This window comes from Bubalus bubalis, chromosome 1, assembly GCF_019923935.1.
Source record: "Bubalus bubalis isolate 160015118507 breed Murrah chromosome 1, NDDB_SH_1, whole genome shotgun sequence".
NCBI lineage: Eukaryota > Metazoa > Chordata > Mammalia > Artiodactyla > Bovidae > Bubalus > Bubalus bubalis.
In genome coordinates, this window is record NC_059157.1 from 155,675,322 (window position 1) to 155,697,125 (window position 21,804).

Here is a 21,804-nt window from a genome sequence, read left to right on the forward strand (position 1 = left end):
GCAGTCCAAGGGACTCTCAAGAGTCTTTTCCAACACCACAGTTCAAAAGCATCAATTCTTTGATGCTTAGCTTTCTTCACAGTCCAACTCTCACATCCATACATGACCACTAGAAAAACCATAGCCTTGACTAGACGGACCTTTGTTGGCAAAGTAATGGCTCTGCTTTTTAATATGCTATCTAGGTTGGACATAACTTTCCTTCCAAGGAGTAAGCGTCTTTTAATTTCATGGCTGCAGTCACCATCTGCAGTGATTTTGGAGCCCCCCAAAATAAAGTCTGACACTGTTTCCACTGTTTCCCCATCTATTTCCCATGAAGTGATGGGACCGGGTGCCATGATCTTCGTTTTCTGAATGTTGAGCTTTAAGCCAACTTTTTCATTCTCCTCTTTCACTTTCATCAAGAGGCTTTAGTTCTTCTTCACTTTCTGCCATAAGGGTGGTGTCATCTGCATATCTGAAGTTATTGATATTTCTCCCGGTAATCTTGATTACGGCTTGTGCTTCCTCCAGCCCAGCATTTCTCATGATGTACTCTGCATATAAGTTAAATAAGCAGGGTGACAATATACAGCCTTGATGTACTCCTTTTCCTATTTGGAACCAGTGTGTTGTTCCATGTCCAGTTTTAACTGTTGCTTCCTGACCTGCATACAGATTTCTCAAGAGGCAGATCAGGTGGTCTGGTATTCCCATCTCGTGAAGAATTTTTCACAGTTTATTGTGATCCACATAGTCAAAGGCTTTGGCATAGTCAATAAAGCAGAAATAGATGTTTTTCTGGAACTCTCTTGCTTTTTTGATGATTCAGCTGATGTTGGCAATTTGATCTCTGGTTCCTCTGCCTTTATTAAAACCAGCCTGAACATCTGGAAGTTCATAGTTCACGTATTGCTAAAGCCTGGCTTGGAGAATTTTGAGTATTACTTTACTAGCGTGTGAGATAAGTGCAATTGTGCGATAGTTTGAGCATTCTTTGACATTGCCTTTCTTTGAGACTGGAATGAAAACTGACTTTTTCCAGTCCTGTGGCCACTGCTGAGTTTTCCAAGTTTGTTGGCATATTGAGTGCAGCACTTTCACAGCATCATCTTTTAGGATTTGAAATAGCTCAACTGGAATTCTATCACCTCCACTAGTTTTGTTTGTAGTGATGCTTTCTAAGGCCCACTTGACTTCACATTCCAGGATGTCTGGCTCTAGGTCAGTGATCACACCATCGTGATTATCTTGGTCATGAAGCTCTTTTTTGTACAGTTCTTCTGTGTATTCTTGCCACCTCTTCTTAATATCTTTTGCTTCTTTAGGTCCATACCATTTCTGTCCTTTATTGAGCCCATCTTTGCATGAAATGTTCCCTTGATATCTCTAATTTTCTTGAAGAGATCTCTAGTTTTTCCCATTCTATTGTTTTCCTCTATTTCTTTGCACTGATCACTGAGGAAAGCTTTCTTCTCTCTCCTTGCTATTCTTTGGAACTCTGCATTCAAATGCATATATCTTTCCTTTTCTCCTTTGCTTTTCACTTCTCTTCTTTTCACAGCTATTTATAAGGCCTCCTCAGACAGCCATTTTGCTTTTTTGCATTTCTTTTTCTTGGGGATGGACTTGATCCCTGTCTCCTGTACAATGTTACGAACCTTCGTCCATAGTTCATCAGGCACTCTGTCTATCAGATCTAGGCCCTTAAATGTATTTCTCACTCCCACCGTATAATCATTAAGGATTTGATTTAGGTCATACCTGAATGGTCTAGTGGTTTTCCCTAACTTTATTCAATTTAAGACTGAATTTGGCAATAAGGAGTTCATGATTGAGCCATAGTCAGCTCCCTGTCTTTTTTTTTTTTTTTGCTGACTGTATAGAGCTTCTCCATCTTTGGCTGCAAAGAATATAATGAATCTGATTTTGGTGTTGGCCATCTGCTGATGTCCATGTGTAGAGTCTTCTCTTGTGTTGTTGGAAGAGGGTGTCTGCTATGACCAGTGCGTTCTCTTGGCAAAACTCTATTAGCCTTTTCCCTGCTTCATTCTGTACTCCAAGGCCAAATTTGCCTGTTACTCCAGATGTTTCTTGACTTCCTACTTTTGCATTCCAGTCCCCAATAGTGAAAAGGACATCTTTTGGGCGTGTTAGTTCTAAAAGGTCTTGTAGGTCTTCATAGAACCATTCAACTTCAACTTCTTCAGTGTTTCTGGTTGGGGCATAGACTTGGATTACTGTGATATTGAACGGTTTGCCTTGGAAATGAACAGACATCATTCTGTCGTTTTTGAGGTTGTATCCAAGTACTGCATTTCAGACCCTTTTGTTGCCTATGATGGCTACTCCATTTTTTCTAAGGGATTCTTGCCCACAGTAGTAGATATAATGGTCATCTGAGTTAAATTCACCCATTCCAGTCCATTTTAGTTCCATTTAGGAAAATCAGGAGAACATTATATCTCAGAAGGCAATGATAATGTTCCTAGATAACCTCAACTGTGTGAAATGTTACTCTTATTTGGTCAAGTAAGAGCTTTATATATTAGAAATTCATGCTGGTCATGGCTGATCATTGCTTACAATCATTAGTTAAATGAGGAGGAGGTGGCTGCTAATAAAATTAAAGTATAAGTAGGTTACAAAGGTCCTCAAATTAGAAAGCATATTTTATATAACCACTTTAGACATATTCACCAGTAACTGATAAAATCATTTTAAGTGAATTTTGTTCTTTTCATTACATATGTGAAAATGAATACATTCACATTGTAAGCTATTTAAGCAATATATAAGTATATAGAGTAAAACATATATAGAGAGTAAAGTAAGAGTCTCTGCACACCCCTGAGTCTCACTTCCAGAAGAAACTATTGCAATTCTACCAATCATTTATTCAATGAATTTGAATCCATATATATTTTTATGTACCTTCATATGCATTTTTTAACATGAGCATAATCATTTTTCTAATCATATTTTTGATTTCTAAAATTCCTAATAGCTTTTTTTGTAACAGGCTGTTATTCTTTCATGGTTACAATCCTGGATGTACTTTGGAGGATATACTAACTTTAATAATTTGTCTTAACATCTTCTGTTTGCTATTTAACAATTTCTGTTTGTGTTAAAGTTTTCTTGTGTGAGTTCAGAGCCATCTGGAACAAGGCTGGGGGGAGGTTTTTCCTCACATACCCGGTAATCTTTGGTTGGGTGTTTACCCTAAGCCTAAGTTTCTCTGTTTTCTCATCTGCTTTGCTGTTTACTGTTGCCTAGACTGTTTTTCAGAGAAGGCAATGGCAACCCACTCCCAGTACTCTTGCCTGGAAAATCCCATGGGTGGAGGAACTTGGTAGGCTGCAGTCCATGGGGTCACTAAGAGTTGGACACGACTGAGCGGTTTCATTTTCACTTTTCACTTTCACTTTTCACTTTCATGCATTGGAGAAGGAAATGGCAACCCACTCCAATGTTCTTGCCTGGAGAATCCCAGGGATGGGGAAGCCTGGTGGGCTGCCATCTATGGGGTTGCACAGAGTCAGACACGACTGAAGCGACTTAGCAACAGCAGCAGCAGCAGCAGCAGACTGTTTTTAAAGGTTGTGATGAAGGCGCAGAGTATGCTGGGGGTACTGGAGGTTTGTCGTAGGATGTGGGAAACCTGGGCCCTTCTGGGATTTAGTAGCTGCCAGGCTCCCCAGCTCCAGTCCTCACACTCATTGCTTTATTCTGGGTGCAGATGCCTTGCTAAAGCTGCTTCACACAGGAACTGTTGATTGGGGGAAAGGTGTCTTGCTGAGGGGCCAATGGCTTAAATGTTCCAAATTTGATTCCTCAGAGTAGGTTTCATTGGATCACCTGAATCAGAATCGTGTGTGTGTGTGTGTGTGTGTGTGTGTGTGTGCATGTGCGTGGGGAGGGGGTGCTTTAAATGCAGATTGCTCAGAGACACCCCAAACCCCAAAGTAAAACCGGAATATCTGTGGGAATGGAGCCCAGACACTGATCCTCGGATTGGGTCTGTGGGGGAGGTCATACTGTAACACACAGTTTCAATAAACTCGCCAGGATTCTTCTGTAGACTGGAGTTGGAGAACCACTGTTATGATGATTTGTGAGATCCCACTCTCTTCTGTTCGTGTTAACTGATTCCAAGAGAGTCCTGCCTGTCACATGCCCACCACACAACTGCTTTTCCTCTAGTTTATTCCTCTGTAGAGTTGACCCTTTTTATTGTCTTTCCTATGTCTTTCCTTTTAGCAATTTCTAAAAATTTCTCACCTTTTATAGCAGTCTTTCTTGTTAGTCTTATTTACCTTTCTTATCCTATATGCTGCTGCTGCTGCTGCTAAGTCGCTTCAGTCATGTCCAACTCTGTGCGACCCCATAGATGGCAGCTCACCAGGCTCCCCTGTCTCTGGGATTCTCCAGGCAAGAACACTGGAGTGGGTTGCCATTTCCTTCTCCAATGCATGAAAGTGAAAGTGAAGCCACTCAGTCATGTCCGACTCTAAGTGACCCCATGGACTGCAGCATACCAGGCTCCTCCCATGGGATTTACCAGGCAAGAGTACTGGAGTGGGTTGTCATTGCCTTCTCCATCTTATCCTGTATTAGTTCAGTTCAGTTGCTCAGTTGTGTCCGATTCTTTGCAACCCCATTAACCATAGCATGCCAGGCCTTCCTGTCCATCACCAACTCCCGGAGTTCACTCAAACTCATGTCCATCAAGTTGGTGATGCCATCTCATCCTCTGTCATCCCCTTCTCCTTCTGCTCCCAAATCCCTCCCAGCATCAGAGTCTTTTCCAATGAGTCAACTCTTCACATGAGGTGGCCAAAGTATTGGAGTTTCAGCTTTAGCAACATTCCTTCCAATGAACACCCAGGACTGATCTCCTTTAGAATGGACTGGTTGGATCTCCTTGCAGTCCAAGGGACTCTCAAGACTCTTCTCCAACACCACAGTTCAAAAGCATCAATTCTTTGGTGCTCAGCTTTCTTCACAGTCCAACTCTCACATCCATACATGACCACTGGAAAAACCATAGCCTTGACTAGACAGACCTTTGTTGGAAAAGTAATGGCTCTGCTTTTTAATATGCTGTCTAGGTTGGTCATAACTTTCCTTCCAAGGAGTAAGCATCTTTTAATTTCATGGCTGCAATCACCATCTGCAGTGATTTTGGAGCCCCCAAAAATAAAGTCTGACACTGTTTCCACTGTTTCCCCATCCTTTTCCCATGAAGTGATGGGACCAGATGCCATGATCTTAGTTTTCTGAATGTTGAGCTTTAAGTCAACTTTTTAACTCTCCTCTTTCTATATATAAAACAAAAGTGTATTTCCTAGTTCTCTATATATACATATATAGTTAAAACTAATAAAGTTGCATTTGACAGAATCTTTACTTTTTATTACTTTAGGGAGGTCTTCCCTAAATTAATATAGATGTGACACGAAATTTGTAGAAAATGTCATTACTTTTCAGAGCATCACTAACACTCTACTTCTTCAGTAAACATTACTGGTTACCTTCTGGACATGTACTGTAGCTTTCTTCATGGCCATCAGAGCCCCATTATCATCTATTCTCAGGACAAATTCTGCTTGACCTAACTCTGGTAGTCCTGTTGCCCTTGCCAGTGATTCATTTAGGGGAGGGTTGTAAAGAGTTCTAGCCAAGAGATGTAATGAGAGGGCTATTTGGCGGCTTCTGGAAAATTTTTATCTCACTTCTAAGGAGACTCCAGAAAAACAGGCCCTTCCGGCCCCTGGGGTGGTTATATTTGGATGTGGTACCTGGGCCTGCAGCCATTTCATGATGTTAGGAGATTTAGCCTTGGGGTGAAGCCAGTGCTGAGGGCAGCAGAATGGAGACAGAAAGAACATCAAGATCCTTAGTGATGTTGTTGAGTGGGTGGATTGACTAAACTTGAAACCCCTCTCTCTATTACTTATAGCTCAAAGCATCTCAAAGCATCCGAAGTGATAAAATCTCTGTTTTCAAATATGTAACAAGTTCTTCTAAACCTTGGAAAATATTTCCTTATACATCTTAGGAAAAAAAGAACCTCAACTCATCCATTTAAAAACTGCCTTTTCCCATAAATAAAAATCCACAAAATTTATATCCAAACATTTAAAAATCTTTAAACAAAACAATTATATTAAGTTGGATAGGTGAAACTCATTCCTGCACCCACCCACCCCACCACTCACACACACACATAAAGAGTAGGAATTTAATTTTTTTAAAAATCAAATTTCATAGCACCTTCCAATTTCTGGAAGTTCAAACAGGTTTGAGAATGTAGAAAAAATCTCAAATTTATTAAGAAATTGTATGTCTGAATTTTTGAGTGGATTATTTTTACTTCAAACTGAATTTATCATGAAACAATGGCCAAGTTGCAAATTTGGTTTTAACCTATTAATAAAATAGTATTAAATACTACTGGAGACTTACTGATCTCTGAGTATCTTAAGCTGTCTCAGACTCTGATCCCAAACACCCAACCTACTCAACTTCATCCTAGTAATGAAGGAGCATAGACGGAGTAGAGATGGAAGAGGTAGTTATGGGCAGCACAGAGAAAGGTCTCTAGCAAGTTGGGACCATTTAAGTGGCTCTATCTTTTGTAACTCAGGTTTTCTAAAAGTGGTTACTTTGCTCATTTTCTAGTTTTAAGAAGTTCTTGTTGCAGGATATAAAATCAACACACAGAAATCCCTTGCATTTCTATACACTAATAATGAGAAAATAGAAAGAGAAATTAAGGAAACAATTCCATTCACCATTGCAATGAAAAGAATAAAATATTTAGGAATATATCTACCTAAAGAAACAAAAGACCTATATATAGAAAACTATAAAACACTGGTGAAAGAAATCAAAGAGGACACTAATAGATGGAGAAACATACCGTGTTCATGGGTTGGAAGAATCAACATAGTGAAAATGAGTATACTACCCAAAGCAATTTATAGATTCAACGCAATCCCTATCAAGCTACCAATGGTATTTTTCACAGAGCTAGAACAAATAATTTCACAATTTGTATGGAAATACAAAAAACCTCGACTAGCCAAAGCAACCTTGAGAAAGAAGAATGGAACCAGAGGAATCAACCTGCCTGACTTCAGGCTCTACTACAAAGCCACAGTCATCAAGACAGTATGCTACTGGCACAAAGACAGAAATATAGATCAATGGAACAAAATAGAAAGCCCAGAGATAAATCCACACACCTATGGACACCTTATCTTTGACAAAGGAGGCAAGAATATACAATGGAGAAAAGACAATCTCTTTAACAAGTGGTGCTGGGAAAACTGGTCAACCACTTGTAAAAGAATGAAACTAGAACACTTTCTAACACCACACACAAAAATAAACTCAAAATGGATTAAAGATCTATATGTAAGATCAGAAACTATAAAACTCCTAGAGGAGAACATAGGCAAAACACTCTCCGATATAAATCACAACGGGATCCTCTATGACCCGCCTCCCAGAATATTGGAAATAAAAGCAAAAATAAACAAATGGGATCTAATTAAAATTAAAAGCTTCTGCACAACAAAGGAAACTATAAGCAAGGTGAAAAGACAGCCATCAGAATGGGAGAAAATAATAGCAAATGAAACAACTGACAAAGAATTAATCTCAAAAATATACAAGCAACTCCTGCAGCTCAATTCCAGAAAAATAAATGACCCAATCAAAAAATGGGCCAAAGACCTAAACAGAAATTTCTCCAAAGAAGACATACAGATGGCTAACAAACACATTAAAAGATGGTCAACATCACTCATTATCAGAGAAATGCAAATCAAGACCACAATGAGGTACCATTTCACGCCAGTCAGAACAGCTGCGATCCAAAAGTCTACAAGCAATAAATGCTGGAGAGGGTGTGGAGAAAAAGGAACCCTCTTACACTGTTGGTGGGAATGCAAACTAGTACAGCCACAACAGTGTGGAGATTCCTTAAAAAACTGGAAATAGAACTGCCATATGACCCAGCAATCCCACTGCTGGGCATACACACCGAGGAAACCAGAATTGAAAGAGACACATGTACACCAATGTTCATCGCAGCACTGTTTATAATAGCCAGGACATGGAAGCAACCTAGATGTCCATCAGCAGACGAATGGATAAGAAAGCTGTGGTACATATACACAATGGAGTATTACTCAGCCATTAAAAAGAATACATTTGAATCAGTTCTAATGAGGTGGATGGAACTGGAGCCTATTATACAGAGTGAAGTAAGCCAGAAAGAAAAACACCAATACAGTACCAGTTCAGTTCAGTTCAGTCGCTCAGTCGTGTCCGACTCTTTGCGACCCCATGAATTGCAGCACGCCAGGCCTCCCTGTCCATCACCAACTTCCGGAGTTCACTCAGACTCACGTCCATTGAGTCAGTGATGCCATCCAGCCATCTCATCCTCTGTCGTCCCCTTCTCCTCCTGCCCCCAATCCCTCCCAGCATCAGAGTCTTTTCCAATGAGTCAACACTTCACATGAGGTGACCCAAGAACTGGAGTTTCAGCTTTAGCATCATTCCTTCCAAGGAAATCCCAGGGCTGATCTCTGTCAGAATGGACTGGTTGGATCTCCTTGCAGTCCAAGGGACTTTCAAGAGTCTTCTCCAACACCACAGTTCAAAAGCATCAATTCTTCGGCGCTCAGCCTTCTTCATAGTCCAACTCTCACATCCATACATGACCACAGGAAAAACCATAGCCTTGACTAGACGGACCTTTGTTGGCAAAGTAATGTCTCTGCTTTTGAATATGCTATCTAAGTTGGTCATAACTTTCTTTCCAAGGAGTAAGCGTCTTTAATTTCATGGCTGCAGTCACCATCTGCAGTGATTTGGGAGCCCAGAAAAATAAAGTCTGACACTGTTTCCACTGTTTCCTCATCTATTTCCCATGAAGTGATGGGACCGGATGCCATGATCTTCGTTTTCTGAATGTTGAGCTTTAAGCCAACTTTTTCACTCTCCACTTTCACTTTCATCAAGGGGCTTTTGAGTTCCTCTTCACTTTCTGCCATAAGGGTGGTGTCATCTGCATATCTGAGGTTATTGATATTTCTCCTGGCAATCTTGATTCCAGCTTGTGCTTCTTCCAGTCCAGTGTTTCTCATGATGCACTCTGCATATAAGTTAAATAAGCAGGGTGACAATATACAGCCTTGACGTACTCCTTTTACTAACGCATATATATGGAATTTAGAAAGATGGTAATGATAACCCTGTATGAGAGACAGCAAAAGAGGCACAGATGTATAGAATGGTCTTTCGGACTCTGTGGGAGAGGGTGAGGGTGGGATGATTTGGGAGAATGGCATTGAAACATGTATAATATCATATGTGAAACAAATCACCAGTCCAGGCTCAATGCATGATACAGGATGCTTGGGGCTGGTGTGCTGGGATGACCCAGAGGGATGGTATGGTGAGTGGGGTAGGAGGGGAGTTCAGGATGGGGAACACGTGTACACCCGTGGCAGATTCATGTTGATGTATGGCAAAACCAATACAATATTGTAAATTAGCCTCCAATTAAAATAAATAAATTCATATTAAAAAATAAAATAAAAATAAATAACAGTAGAGGAAAAAAAAAAAAGAAGTTCTCATATAGGAAGAACCAGGTTTATTATAAACTGAAACAACAGCATCACCATTTTTGCAATTGTATAGTGACTTCCTCCAGGTAATTCATTTAATGGACTTTAGTGACGTAGTATTCTTTCCCGCCAACTTCAGTCTCCTTTGACTCTTATCATTTCTCAGTACTCATATTATAAATTATATTAAAAATTAACTAACAAAAAATATTGCAAGGCATGTATTAATATTCAATGGGTTGTGGCCAGACTTGGTAGCCTTCCAGATCAGACATTCATGTGGTCAGAATCCTCTTCCCTGATGTTACTAGAGGGTAGAAACTAATGATTCCACCCTCTGATGTTACTATCGGGTGGAAACTAATGATTCTTTACTGGCAATTCCCATCTTGCTTCTCTTTTTCATGTTTCTTCTCATCACAAAGTTCCTCGCTGGGCCCAGTGAGTCATGCTGGTACCACTTGTCCTCTCATTCCTTCGACCCCAGCCATCATACACAGAGAACTGAACTATTATTTACTGCAATATTGACCACAGTGTTGTAAATCATGAATATTTGGTTTTGACTTTTGAAAATAAATTATTTTGCAGCAAATAGTCAAAGTATACATTAATTTGATAGAGTATTTTTTAAATTTGTTCTTCCTTGTTAAGAATTTTGTTGAACACATTTTTCTTAGGAGTAGTTCAAGGTCAACACAACATTCAGTTGCTAAGCATTCTAAATATTTATATTTCTTATGAGGCTCATCCTTCTAAAATATAGGAACTGAAAACCAAAGCTACCAGATCATATACCACAAGTAAAAAATTTACTTACATTTCAAAGATTATATAAATTCTTTTTATAATTATAGATGTACTATATTTATACTATGGGCTTCCCTGATGGCTCAGCTGTAAAGAATCTGCCTGCAATGCAGGAGAAGTAGGAGATGTGGGTTCAATCCCTAGGTTGGGAAGATTCCCTGGAGGAGGAAATTGCAACTCACTCCAGTTTTGCCTGAAAATCCCATGGACAAAGGAGCCTGGCAGGCTACAGTCCAAAGTGTCAGAAAGAGTTGGACATAACTGAGCAATTGAGCACAAATATTTACACTATAATATTTGAAATTTCTGAAATAAAACCATTTTAAAAAGATATAGTGTTCTGGATATTTTACAAAGGCATTGTCTTATCATTTGTTTTCCAATATTTTCTTTCTCACTTATGTAATGCACAAGCACTCCAGAATTTCAAAGATACTCAATGGCACCCCACTCCAGTACTCTTGCCTAGAAAATCCCATGGACAGAGGAGCCTAGTAGGCTTCAGTTCATGGGTCGCTAAGAGTTGGACACGACTGAGCGACTTCACTTTCACTTTTCACTTTCATGCATTGGAGAAGGAAATGGCAACCCACTCCAGTGGTCTTGCCTGGAGAATCCCAGGGACGGGGGAGCCTGGTGGGCTGCCCTCTATGGGGTCGCACAGAGTCGGATACAACTGAAGCGACTTAGCAGCAGCACCAACTGTCTTTTTTAATCTAAAGTTGATAATTTTAAGAAACAACTTCAATGTTGTTTCTTCTGGACAGATAATAAATAGATGAAAAGAGAAAAAATTAGAGAATATTAAGTTGCTACATTTGAATAAACAGGGAAACCTTTAATACTTTTCCCTGGATATGTAAAGAAATATTTCATGTATTTAAAAATATGTACAGGGCCTTCAGTATAAGCCAGAAAAGTGAGAAAAATAGCAGTAGACCATACCCACACAACCAAATTACTGTCCCGGGTCACAGAGAATACATGAGGGTCTTTCTAAATTCTTGTAGGTTGTTCAATATTCACCATCTTACATGAGCTTTTCTTTGTAGTTGTCCATCTCAGTCGCTGCCTTCTGAAGTTTTAGCCCAAGTGCTTCTACTTGACACTGTAAATCTGGAATGACATATGTATTCTTCTGATTAGTATATTTTAAATGTCCAGATATTTTTATAGAAAAAAAAAAACATTCTTCTAGAGTTGCCACTCAGCTCCTGAAGAATAATGCAGTTGTTTATTCCATTTTCACTTGGATTACCATACTCATCTGTACTCTGAAACCCAACAGAATTTTTGGGTTTTGATAGACTCCATTTATTAGCCTCTTTCTGCCCCTAATGTCATGCTAATTTTCTAACAGCTAATTGGCTAAATTTTACTAATGTTTTCAAAGGCAATTTATGTTGCAGCACACATATGAATTTTTGATCATGTGACTCACTTCTGAAACACTTGACTGCCTGAGCTTACTCTTGCGATCTGAAACTGAGAAGTATTGCTGAGTCCTCTCAGTAAGAACCAAAATAGATAAACCATGTGCAAGGCTTCTGGTAAAGAATCTTTTAACTCTGGGTAGCATCTAATAGGCATTTTAATGACTTTCAAAGCCAAGAAAATACAAGCAGGAAATTGGCTTCCATAGAGTCTTGAATTGGGGAATTCAAGTAATGTTTGAGGAAGATTATTCAGGTAACCACATCTCACATGTATGTATACAGAACTGAAACTAGAGCAGAAAGAACATAGGGCTTGAATGATCTGAGTCCCACCAATAGCCTGTGTGAGTGGACTAAGGCCTGAACCCTACACTCAATAACAGCTCTTGGTATTCTTTTTGGATATGAGGTGGAAAACAAATTTACATGGGTGGACTAAATGATTTCTATGAAGAAAATAATTTAAAACACTGGAATTTATAAAATTTCTGTTACACCTACCCAGGTGTTTTAATCACGTATTTTAATAGTAAACTTAAAAATCTTTATACACCCATGTTGTTGTTCAGTCACCCCGTAATGTCCGACTCTTTGAGACCCCATGAACTGCAGGACACCAGACCTCCCTGTCCTTCACCATCTTCCGAAGTTTGCCCAAGTTCATGTCCATTGCATCAGTGATGCCATCCAGCCATCTTATCCTCTAACACCCTCTTCTCCTTCTGCTTTCAGTCTTTCCCAGCATCAGGGACTTTTCCAGTGAATCAGCTGTTCATATCAGGTGACCAAAATACTGGAGCTTCAGCTTCAGCAACAATCCATGAGTATTCAGGGTTTTTTTTTTTTTTCGTTCAGATTGACTGGTTTGATCTCCTTGCTGTCCAAGGGACTCTCAGGAGTCTTCTCCAGTTCAAAGGCATCAATTCTTTGGCACTTTGCCTTTTTTACAGTTCAGCTCTCACATCCATATGTGACCACTGGGAAGACTATAACCTTGACTATACGGACCTTTGTCAGCAGGGTAACGTCTCTGCTTTTCAGCACACTGTCTAGGTTTGTCATTGCTTTCCTGCCTAATTTTATGGCTGCAGTCACTACCTGCACTGATTTTAGAGCCCAAGAAGAAATTTGTCACTACTTCCTCCTTTTCCCTTATGCTTGCCATGAAGTAATGGGACCAGATACCATGATCTTAGTTGTTTTAATATTTAGTTTTAAGCTGGCTCTTTCACTCTCCTCCTTCACCCTCATCAAAAGGCTCTTTAGTTCCTCTTCGGTTTCCTGTTAGAGTGGTATCATCCACATATCTGAGGTTGTTGATGTTTCTCCTGCCTATCTTGAATCTAGCTTATGCATCTATACAAATATATAACATTTCTATATGTATCTTTAATCTGCCTTCTTAACTTTGTTTTATGAAGACAAGCCAGTCCCTTAAATCAGAAAATAAATTCACTCTAAACAAATGTTTTAATTAGAATTCACTACGTATTGGTATAAATTTTTATGTTTATCCAGCATGTTCACATATATTAATATTATCCCTCAAACTGCCACATAAATGCAAATAGCCCCATTTTTCAGATAATGAAAAATGAGATCTCTGATTATCTTGCTTAGTATCTTACAGTGAGTAAATGCTGTAGCCAGCAGTCAAACTGACAGGATTTTAAACTTGGGTAAGGGGATCTATTTGAGTACAGCTCCTTATTTAAATAAATAATTCAACATGGACTTGATAGATAGTATTTATGTGGTATATCTTTTCCACTTACCAAGTGATATCATTATATGAGAGAAAAGATAAAATAACATACACATAGTTTAGTTTTGAGAGTAATCTTTTGAAACAAGGCAATCTGTAAAGAATATGCATAATGTGTTACTTTATTATTAAAAACATGTGGGCTTACAGAAGGCTCTAGTCACACAGGCACAGCTAAAACATTTCTGCCCATTCTCTGAAGAATAAGGAGGGAAGCTGACATTTGTTGACGGTATACTGTTCCAGGTGCTGTGCAGGATGCTCTCTCCTACATCATTTAATTCATAGTCACGACTATCATGAAAAACAGATATACATTTTATTTTTATCAGAAAGTTCTAAGAATCAGAGTAATTAACTAACTTATAAAAAGTCACAGAGCTATTTAGAAGTGATCCTGTGATTCAACTGAGGTTGGCTTCATCCCAAAGTCTTGATCTTTCTCTCTTACATGGACCGTCAAAAATACAAGCTTCAAGGTGATATGACATTTGTCCATGAAAATGTGGTCAGTATGGCCATATATTTGTTTAGCATATCCTAGAATCTTTAAGGTAAATGAAAAATATTATTTATTACTACATAAAATAGGCACTATATTAGTGTAATGTCCAATTCCAAGAGGTGATTTGGATTTTAATTTTTGAAAGTTTAAAAGTTAATATAATTGATGAAAGTCATTAAGACAAATACAGTATCATTGTGACTGCCTACAGTACTGATGTGTCTGACTCTTCGTGACCCCATGGACTATAGCTTGCTAGGCTCCTCTGTCCATGGAATTCTCCAGGCAAGAATACTGGAGTGGGTTGCCATTCCCTTCTCCAGGAGATCTTCCTGACCCAAGGACCAAACGCAGGTCTCCTGCATTGCAGGCAAATTCTTTACCATCTGAGACATCAGGGAAGTCCATTAAATGTCCCTTGATGCTTTTGTCAGGATATAATCCTAAATGAGATGAAGCATGGATCTGAGCCCACATGATAAATTCTATATTATTACTTCTAAATGCAGCTATTGTTAAGAGGAAGAACTTATTATCTTAAAAATAAACTCCAAAGAATTGGTACCTGATATATGAATTTTATGCAGTTAATTTTCAATTACTTGATAATTGGTAGATAATTTAGCAGACAGTAAAAATGATAGCTAATTCAAAACCCATTTTTATAGCATTGAAGATTATTCTTAGGATCACGTTTAGATATACTTGTGCATCAAAGTTCTAGAATTTACTAGATTTAAAGGAAAATAAGTGACACAATCATGACTCAAATCAAGAAAGGAAAAGCTATTATGCTTTCCAATATTCTTTTCTCTACATACCCACCTAAATCTCCCTTTCTCCCTGTTTCAAGATAAACATAGATTATCTCAGTCTTTAAATCACAGTACCCAATGAGCAGGGAAGCCAGTTCCTTCAGATTATTCACTAGGTATTTACAGCACCTCTGAGTAAAAACAGAGAAAGTAAATAAATGTTTTATTACTTTAAAACACAGAAACCACTAGACGCTGTCAGGTAGAAATATAAATAATGTCAATGAATAAATCATTTTACTTAAGGAGAGAAGATACCACATAGAATCAAGAAAAAAAGATTCGTTATGAATAATCTATAATGTAAGCAGCCCACCAGTATATACTTAGGAGTTGGCTAATATATTTTCATAGCTTTTTAAAGAACTTGGTTAAATTTTCTATAATAAACAAATAATAAGAATTATTTTAAAAATACAAAGAACATATCTTTACTGTTCTGAATGAGGTGTATGCATCCAACTGGTTTATTGTTGGTTTTGATAGATCAGTGGGGTCTTTTTGTTTCTGGAAGCAGAGTGCCCAGTTCCTGTCCTTAATAAATAAAGGCACACAGTTAGTCTTAGCAGCAGAGAGCCACCTGCATAAGACAGCTCCTTCAGTCCTTGAGATAAGGAGTTCTTAAATAGGCGTATTGTTCTGTGTAGTCCTTCTCTATAGTCAAATAAACTCAACTTCAATTTTCTGTCATTCAGCATGTCATTGGATTATGAGGCAAAAGGCCCTGAATGCCTACAAAAAGAAAGGAAGCATTGGCTTTAAACACCATGCAGATGTAAGGCAGAACCCATGGAAACAATCCAAAATTTACAACAGCAAATTCTACTATAAGGTAACTGCATTCTTTGCAAATATTAAATAAAAACCAAATGATTTCAAATGAACAAGACAAAAAGGAGCTCTTAGCCTCTCTTCATACGAAGACAGCTGCTTGCTAGATAGCATTACACAGGCATCAGACCTGGGGTAATTAGTCATTTAAGAGAATCCTATTATTCCAAAAGGTTTCTAGAATCTACAGATATAAAAGGTATCCATAGTTAGCTATTTTATAGCAGGATATAAAACTTTATAGTCATTTGGAGAGTATATTAAGTAAGCATAATGTTTGAGAAAACAATAAACAAAACCTTTATAGTAGAGAGATATTTCAAGCTTAAAACTTTCTGGATAAAGAAAATACACACAAAAGGAATTTAAAATCTGATTCAAAGTACAATATGAGGCAAAATGATTCCAGGTTCAAGCAGCAGAACAGAAACACAAACAGCCAGGAGAGCTGGCACCCAGAGATCCAGATCTAGGAGAATTTTTTTAAATGAAAATGTGAAAGCTATATATATATATATAGTTTGTTTGTTTAAATGGTAGAGACAATTGAAGAAAAGGAACTACAAAAACTCACCACTCTTTGAATACATTCCTAAGACAGGATAACAGAGAGGTGGAGTGCATGAATGCTAAAGCCACCTGCCTAACTTCAAATCCTGGCTCTGCTCCTTGTAAACTAAGTGACTTCGGGTATTTTAGTTTCCTGATCTATAAAATGGTTATTACAGCATATGATTGTTCTGGGAATTATGTGACTTTCACATAGGTAAAGAGGAGATGAGTGCCAGACACATAGTGGGCACTACATAACTACTGGTTATCATCATGGGGAGTGGTAGTAAGGCCACCCCTTGCCCCCTACTCCTGCTCTGAATCTCATCACTTCTTAACCTGTGAACCTGGTTCCTATAGTTGGACCTGGTGTCATCAGTGGTTATCTTTGTACAGGGAAGGGTAAATATGAAGGTTTTAACTATATACTTAAAAAATAATCTACAGAGTTAACTATGACAAAGTGTTAAAACCTGTAAAATACAGGTGATGAATTCACCTGTATTCAAATTTGTTGTATTATTCACTGTATTTTTTGGTGTTTGACATATTTTATAGATTTATTGTTTAGGGAGGGGTCTTGCTTGTACAGGTCAAAGATAGCATGGTCTGTACTAAGAAGTCTAATCAACTCAGTTCTGTGTGTCCAAGGTACAAAAGAACACAAGATGGCTAGAACTTGGTGGGGGTGCAGGATGAGGTTGAAACCAAAAGCAACTGGTTTTGTGAATAGAGAGGTTTGGCTCACTGGTTTGGTGAACAGAGAGGAGAGAAATCCAATTGCAGTTGACGGGGATATGGTAACAAGAAAAAATTTTCTTATTTTGCTTTTGTTTTAAGATATTGGGACATTTATTTACATTTAATTAGAGGGTACCCACACTTATGAATTTAATGTTTGCCTTCTAATCTGTACTTAACATGTGAAAAATAGTACTTTTTGCAGGTATTTTAAAAAACTATACTAATGATGTAAAGCTATAAATTTCATCTTAATTCTTATTGGTTTTGCTACATTTTGAGACCTATCAAGGTAGCTATACACAGATAAAATTTATTTTCCTTTTTGACTGATATATAATATTTAATTGTGTGCATGTACCAAATTTTACTGATCTAGTCCAATAGTGATGAAATCTAAGTTGCTTGCCCAGTAGTGAAAGTTGCTCAGTCACGTCTGACTCTCTGTGACCCCATGGACTATATAGTCTGTGGAATTCTCTGGGCCAGAATCCTGGAGTGGGTAGCATTTCCCTTCCCCAAGGGATCTTCCCAACCCAGGGATCGAACCCAGGTCTCCCACAGTGCAGGCGGACTCTTTACCAGCTGAGCCACAAGGGAAGCCCAGTATGTCACAATAAATAATCCTGCAACAAAAGCTTCTTACTGGAGGTGGGAACAAGATGGCAGAGCACAAGGACCCTGACACTCAGGCAGGAGCAGAACGAGTTCCACAATGGCAACTACAATCACAGCATGCCCTTGAGAACACACACTTGGGAAGGAGTAGGACTAGTTCAGTAGTGTGACTTGACCCTGCTATGCCCAACCAAGCCTCTAACCAAGGTGTGCATACCAGGGGAAATGTGGAACCAGCTCAGAAGTGCAGGCTGAATCCCTCAGCCATGCCCCCAACTAAATTGGAGACTGCCATCCCAGGAGGGAGAAGCTGAATACCCTTAGGGCTTGTGCTCTAGTCCATTAGGCCCTGGCCCTGCCCCCATAGGATGCTGACTTCCATGGGGCCCAGGAAGAGCCCTGGCTCACACCTGGTTCCAGTCCTATCCCCTCCAAATCCAGCATGACCTTCCACCATGGTGGAAGCTGCCAATACACCTTGGGGCAAGATCTGGCCTGTGCTCATTTCAGACCTGGCCCTCCTAGCAAAGCCACTGGGCACATGCAAACTGCATAGGGACACTCGCACATGACAATATGCCTTCAAGATCAGGATAGGTAAGTGGTTCACCTAATTTCATAAAGGAAAACAGAGAAATTTAAACAGAACAAGAAGAGAGAGGAATATCCTTCAAATGAAAGAACAAGATAAAGACCCCTCAAAAACCCTAATAAAACATATAATTACCTGATAAAGGTTCAAAGCAATAGTAATAAGAATGCTAACTGAACTTCAGAAAAAAATAGACGAACATAGTGAGAACTTCAACAAAGAACTAGAAGATATGACAACCTGTCAGAGCTGAAGAATATAATAACTAAAATGAAAAATATACTAGAAGGAAATAACAGCAAAATTATGGGATATAGACTGCATAAGCAGTCTGAAAGATAGAACAGTGGAAATCACCCATTCAGAACAACAGAAAGAAAACCACATTTTAAAAAATGAGAATAGTTTAAGAGACCTTGGACAATATCAAGTGTACTAACATTTGCATTATAGGGGGTCACAGAAGGAGAAGAGAGAGAGAAAGGGGGACAATGTATTTAATGAAATTACAGTTGAAAACTTCTCTAACCTGAAGAAGGAAATAGATATCCAAGCACAAACAGCACAGAGAACCCAAACAAGATGAATCCATGTGCCAGACACTATATTCTAAGTGCATTGCTACTAAGTTGCTTCAGTCATCTCCGACTGTGCAACCCCATAGACGGCAGCCCATCAGGCTCCTTTGTCCCTGGGATTCTCCAGGCAAGAACACTGGAGTGGGTTGCCATTTCCTTCTCCAATGCATGAAAGTGAAAGTGAAGCTGCTCAGTCATGTCCAACTCCTAGCGACCCCATGGACTGCAGCTTACCAGGCTCCTCTGTCCATGGGATTTTCCAGGCAACAGTACATTCTAAGTGCATTACACCTCATTTAATCTTCCCAATGTAAACTAACTAGAATGTAAGTTCCATGAGCACAGAAACCTTATCTTTTATACTCGTAGTGTCATTTAATCTTCCCAATGTAAACTAACTAGAATGTAAGTTCCATGAGCGCAGGAACCTTATCTTTTATACTCGTAGTGTCTGAAACAAAGGAGGTGCTCAAAAAATTACTGTTGAAAGAATGAAATTTTGGAGATACTAGAAATAAGAATTCCAGCAAATAAGCCTTTAAAATTATGTATCGAAGATTAAAGTGGATGGAACTGAAAGAGTTGTGCAGTTTTCACTGGTAATACCTAATATGTATCTTGGCATTAAAGTGTAACTTTCTTATAAATATGTTATTTTATTTCAATAGACTCTTATTGACTACCAATCAATAAGATATATTTCCTTGTCCTTAGAGAAATCATAATCAAATGCCTCATTTTCCTTCATGAATGATAAATTATGTTTTAAATGACAAATCAGTAACTCCTTTAAACTTCAACCTGTTTTATTTTCCTACCATTTTAAATGACTTTATTGAGTTAGATTTTCAGTTAATTATGTGGCTGAAATTATGGAATTTCTGATCAGATGTAACTTATGTGAATGAACACAATCAGTATGCTGCATTTACATGTCATATATATATTATTGTACCACAGTTTGAGCATAGAGCTTCATAAAAGTAGTATTCACTTAATTTTTTTAATGAGCATTAACAGAAAACCTTTACAGATGTAAGAATGTATACCAATAATAAAAGAAAGTTCTTTAATGAGTATTCAACTATATCAATTGCACATTAACATCTTTTAATTTAAGCAAATATTTTATAAAGCTCAGATGGTGAATACAGCCACTTGGAAAGTTCATTTTAGAGGCTGCATTTCAGAGGTTTGATTCACATCTATTTTGAAACAGTATACTAGAAGTACATTAACATTTTCTGCATAATACCAGAAGGGACTGAAATAACATTTGGAGATTTTTATAAATCAGATGATAGAACAAGTGTGGCTTTTCAGCTAAAAAGTTACAATTTGGTCCAGAAGTAGTTATATTAAAATCAGAAAACTATTTATCTGGGTGTGTGTGGGGAAGAGAGAGTAGATGAAATCAAGCTTGGGAGATAATAAAATATTTAAAATTTGGAAATAATTTTAGTCTAATACTAAGAAGCAAGAATTTGCTTCAGAATGCAAAAAAGTGCTTATAAACCTCCACTGTATTTTTATTCTGAAGACTAGTCAAATATAAAGATAATTGTCATTGGTAGGGGCTTATAAAATATAACAAATCATGGAAGGAGCCTTAAATTCTATTTTTTACCCTGGTTAAATCATTTAGCCACTCTTTATCAACTGGCAATCCTCATGATTTAGGAACTTCTGAATACAACAGAACACTATTATGTTTTCTGATAAATTTGTATAAATAAATTCACAAAATTATATCTCATTATTTTATGTATTATACATTTTATATATGTATTTATATATTATTTTGTATACGAAATAATGAGATTTTAAAGACAAATATATTAGTAATAAATATGGATATACTAGAGTGAAGTAAGCAGAAGGACAGGGACCTATATTGAACAGAATATTAGCTGAAAACATTTACGGGATAAAAAAGAAGAAGACAGGATTATTAATAAAGTAGATGGAATCTAGAGAAGTTTAAATCTAAAAATATTTAAGAAATTTTCAAATAAAGTCACATAATTATATAAACATCAACTTTCTTTCATCAACTGGTGTGTTTTCCAGTCAGAATGCTTGGAGAGATTCCTGTGTGCAGCAGATTCTATGCAAACTGGGAAGGAGATGGAACACATCTTCAGGCTCACAGGGTACCAATTCTCTTTGCTGTGCCATTTTTTCTTGTGCTGGGATGGCAGTAAAATAGGCACAGGGCAAGAATTTCTTCAAAAGAGTCTTTCATGCTACAAAACTAATTGGTACTAATTGCATTTAAAAATTCTATCCCACAATTATGTAACTTAAAGGTAAGAAGCAGAAAACCAAAACATTTTATAATTTTAAGAATGAAGCAAGGGAAGGCAACACTAACATACATGTGAAAAGACTTAGGTATGGTGTTATTTATCACAATATCATTTTAACAGAAAAAAGTGAAACAACTGTACAAAAATAAGATATGATTAAAAATTATGATTCATCCCATATCAGAATAATTTTGACATGGAAAGATTTCATAATAGAAGAAATTGAGAGCAATTGAAGATTATAAAACTCTATTATTCCACTCATAAAAATTTATATATTTAAAACATAAAATCTAGGAGGATATATATTGGAATGCTTACGATACTATGCAAATATTGGAATTTCCTGATCAATAGTAAATATGGATTATTTTGGTAAAAGAGAATAAAAGAATCATATTAAAGTAGCATAGCACTGAATCATATAATAATACCTATACCCATCGTATAGCCTATTTCATAACCTACTGATCATTTGTGTACTCCACCACCAGGTGTCTACTATTCTTGGAACCTCTTCTGCCTTCCCCTTACTGAAACTTGTTTTTACTAAGAGTACTGGAAGTAGCCTGATAAAGTAGCTTTCTCTGAAGTATAAATTAATGATAACAGTGTGT

At 37.8% G+C, this 21,804-nt stretch overlaps 1 protein-coding gene across 4 annotated transcripts in view; it reads right to left on the reverse strand.

The window, feature by feature from the left end:
- The window catches only part of LEKR1 (leucine, glutamate and lysine rich 1), a 211,935-nt gene that overhangs the window by 79,571 nt on the left and 110,560 nt on the right, over positions 1-21,804 (reverse strand). For all 4 annotated transcript variants that reach the window (XM_006077373.4, XM_025289356.3, XM_006077372.4 and 1 more), the window contains one exon: positions 11,480-11,561. In XM_006077373.4, the coding sequence (XP_006077435.2) occupies positions 11,480-11,561 (82 nt within the window). The remainder of the gene's footprint in view (positions 1-11,479; positions 11,562-21,804) is intronic.